Source organism: Mesitornis unicolor, unplaced genomic scaffold (genome assembly GCF_000695765.1).
Source record: "Mesitornis unicolor isolate BGI_N332 unplaced genomic scaffold, ASM69576v1 scaffold21123, whole genome shotgun sequence".
NCBI lineage: Eukaryota > Metazoa > Chordata > Aves > Mesitornithiformes > Mesitornithidae > Mesitornis > Mesitornis unicolor.
This window is the reverse complement of record NW_010174229.1, coordinates 37745-41823: the sequence shown is the minus strand read 5'-3', so window position 1 is coordinate 41823 and position 4079 is coordinate 37745. Positions and strand designations below refer to the sequence as shown.

Genomic DNA, 4079 nt, shown 5'->3' with positions numbered 1-4079 from the left:
TGCAGATCGATGTGCTGTCCGACCTGCAGCTGGGAGGCTCCGCAGAGGGCGTGCGCCAGGTGCCGGGGCTACACAACGGGAGCAAAGCCTTCCTCTTCCCAGGTACGGCCGCCCCCGGTCCGCCCGGCCCCGCTCAACTTCGGGTCCCTGCGCCGCGCCTGCCACCCACGGCGAGGGTTTGCCCGCTCCTCAAGTCCCTTCCCTCCCTGCCCGCTGTTCTTCCACTCTTCTTCTCCCCCACACCCTCGCTTTTTTTTCCTCTCTCACTATTTTTTTTTCTTTGACTGGTAGACGCTTAATTAAAGTACAGCAGGAACGGGGATGGCAGATGGCTTATTTTGTGAGTCGTGGGGTGCAGTGATGAATAATAGCACCACCCACTCTTCTGCTTTACTTGGGAAACGCTAAACATACCCCAGTTCCCAGCTAAGGAAATGCTCACTGAAAGTTTTGCGTGAATTGAGCAAAATGCTGAAATGAAGTGCCTGGGAGAAGTGAGGCAGATGGCTGAAAACAAGAAAACTTTATTTTTACCAAGGGAAAGTGCCCCTTGTGAGCTTCTGTATCATACCCCTCGTGAGAAACTAAGACTGAGTTTTGGTCTCTTTTAGTGCTTGTGATTGTTTTTTTTGTTGTTGATCATATTGAGAATAGAAATAAAATAGTAGTCTTGTTCCATCTTTCAAAAATGCATTTAGGAGGTTTATTAAACAATTATTTGACTTCCTTATATTGTAATTCACAAAGGGCTGTAAAATAACTTTCAATGGCCAGTTGAATTTAGTGGCATAGTTTACATTGCCTTCATTTGCTCATTTTCAGTGTATTTTTGAATTACACTTTAATAATGTACTGATACCTTAAATGAAGCTAGAGTCAAGAATGCTTTCAAGGAAAGAAATCTCTATTTTATTTAAAAAATAGCGTAAAAATGGCCTTTAAAAGCAAGTCTATTCTCTGAAAGATGATGAAATGCTCCTTAGAAACACAACTAAACAAGAGTAAGGAATATGTCTCAACATCTGGTGAACCAAGCGCTAATTTCTGCATCAGTCTGTAGTTTTAAAATAGGGGGACTTGATTGCTGCTCTCTTGTGTCATTCCAGGAGTTTCAGCTCAGATCTGAAAGCATTTCTAGCGCAACAGGCGCAAGGCTGTGTTTCTTGTCCAGAAGAGTTATAAGTCAAGGGAGATGAGATCTGGAAAGGGAATTTATTTTTCATCTTTGCATTAATGAGATAATTTATTAGAAGCTAATAGTTGCCAAAGGTTTTATTTTATTTTTAAATTTTTTTAAGGTGCTCTGTCTACCGGTGTTCTTCCCCGGTACAGCCAGCGTGTGTCACTGTGGACATTACTGTGGAGACGCATGGGCACAGGCGTTCAGAAACACTGACGCACGCTGGTTTTAGACATCCGTGGTGGGCTGGTGGCTGCAGAGCCTTGGTGATGGGGACGACTGCTTCGAATGGCAACACGTTTGTGTGGGTGTGGGGTTCGTGTCCTAAAACAGCCGTAATTTTTAGAGTATGGTTGGGCTTCTGAGTTGAGGCTGCATTGTGCTATAATGGGGTGGGGGAAGTCAAAACTCCCTTTGATTTCAGTGACAACAGGGTTAGAGGTTTCTAAGAATATGTCTTTTTATTGTATTTTCCCAGTGTCAGGACAAAAAAAAATACTGAGTAAAATAATTGTTTTCAAGTTGTTTCCTCTTTCTTTGTAATTATGAATGTACATAGTTTGTAAATGGGTTACCAGTTTAGTTGTAGCAAAAAATTTAAATTTTCACACCAACCTTTTATTTTGTTGCGTGGAATCGTGAGAATAACAAGGACGAAAACACTTGGGTTTGAACAGTGGTTGAAGTCACTCAGTGTCCCTTGGGAAGTCTTCAGCGCACTGCAGGACTGGAAATACTTTTCCTGCTACTGCGTAAGACAGCTGCTGATTTTTCTTACAGTAAATGGGGTCCTTACTGAGCAAACAGACTTTCATTTCCTAACTTGCATTTAGAAATAGAGAGATTTCTTTCCTTGATCAGACCACTGAGTCTACTTAGTCATTTTTGTTCTGCTCTTAGAGCTCGCACTATGGGAACATTTCTGCAATATATGCCTCTTAATATATATATCTGTGGTGTGTGAATTTCAAATAGGTGTGTGCTGACTTTAAATTTGGGTTTTTTTTGCCGATGTGTTTTTTCCTTATTTCAGCTAAAGCCTTAGTCATAGACCCAAGTGTTTTTGTGAAAAGAACACGAATGACTTTAAATGATCTGTGAACTCTGGAACTTTAACTTGTGATGCCTTTTGGTTTCTTCAGATATTGAATCTTTTCTTGTGCCATATACATATTTATGACATTTTGAGTATGTTGCCTTTTTTGATAGACCACATTTTCAACTGGTGTAAAGCCTTATTTTACCTATGCTTAAAACATACTGAAAGCCTAAATTTAGTTCTCTATTTTAAAAAGAAATTATAAAAGTGGCAGGTTAAACTGCCAGCAGGTAACAGACAATTAAAGATATATGATGGGAAAATTGTACACGCAGCTAATGCAGAGTAGTCTCCTGTTTCTAGGTGAAAAGTCAGTTTTGACTGCTTAATTAGATGTAGCATCAATTTTCAGTACAAGGATTTTAGCATCTAATTGGCTGTTCTGACAAATTCTCCTTTGCGTAATTGATTTTCAAAGGTACTTATATTTCTAGGCCATATAACACAATAAGCAGTTACTCTCTGAAGGTAGTTTTAGTCTGTTATAGTCCATCGGAAGCATTTAGATTGCTCGTTATACACGCCTTGATTTAGGAATAATTATAGCCAGTTGAAATTTGCAGTCACTTGGACTTTATTTTTGTGTACCAATCTGCTCTGTCACTGTACAAATATTATAGAAAGTGTAAGATTTGGGAAAGAGAACTCCTCCCACCAATAGGATTAGATGCTGTGGTCTTTAGCTGTAAAGCTTTTTAGGTGCCAATTGCTACTTGGTTGTAGTGGATGGTAGCACCCAAATGCCACTGTAATCTGGCTGTAGTTTGCTGCAGGGACTTCTCTTTCAGGAGAAATGCGATTTGCAAAGTAATGGTAAAATATTCCAGTGTAGCTTGTGGGAAGATACAATTATGAATAGAAAACAGGGGGAAGTCTTCCAAAATGTTAGTATTGCTATATGTGAGCTTCTGCCAGCACTTCCTAGCCAACAGCAGATATTATGTCAAAATAAGTTGAAAGGAAAATTATTCCTCTTCTGGTCAGAGCAGCAGAGCAGAAGTCAGAATATCTATACCACAAACTTCTCTCTGTTGGGTACTCTTTACATAAATCACTGAAATTTTCAATACCTTTGTTTTCACTTTGCAAAGCAGAGATGACACTAAAGGTAAAGCCTGAGTCAGGTGGGTGGATTGAAGTGTAATTAATATATTTGAAGAAGGCTTTTGCAGAAATACCAGTTGTAATTCTTTCTTTAAATATACCGCATTAATACAATTTGAGGAGATCAGTGGAGATAACAGTCGATGTAGCCTTTTTCCTATACAAAGGCGAACTTCATGTTGCTGCAAGAGCACTTGTTGCATATGTAACTGCATGGAAACTTGAAAAAGTGGACAAGACCACAACAGAGGAGGGTGCTGAGGGTTTTGGATGGGTGAGACACATCTGACTTTAAGTTTCCTGAGTGTAGAGTTAATGTTAAGCGCATGCAAGGTCCCAGTGAAGCCAGGTATTTCAACTTTTAATGGAAATAGTGTTTTGAGGTGTGAGAATCTAAATAAGGGCCACAAAAGTAACTTGGTCTCCTCTGGCACTCCTCTAGGCAGTAACTTTTTGTCACTTTCCTCCTCCCTTTAGACTCTGTATTATTATATATATTTTATACATGTAATATTTTTGATAGTGCTTCTAGGTCTTTCTTACTGTTGAGAGTAAATACTACGCATCAGACTGCCTTTGTCCAGAGAGTGTATGAGTAGCAATGAAGGCACCTTTCAACTATCTCCAGCAGGAGTGGAGTGTGGTGGAAGGTACACTGTAAATCAAGCCATGAGAGGTACCAGAAATGGAAGTGAT

The 4079-nt window shown here is 39.9% G+C and overlaps 1 protein-coding gene across 1 annotated transcript in view; it reads left to right on the top strand.

Moving 5' to 3' along the window:
* Positions 1–5: 5 nt before the first annotated feature.
* The window catches only part of LOC104537955 (protein NEL-like), a gene marked incomplete at both ends in the record, with an annotated part of 40547 nt that continues 36473 nt past the window's right edge, over positions 6–4079 (top strand). Inside the window, one exon of the mRNA XM_010180985.1 lies at positions 6–102. Within this exon, the coding sequence (XP_010179287.1) occupies positions 6–102 (97 nt within the window). The remainder of the gene's footprint in view (positions 103–4079) is intronic.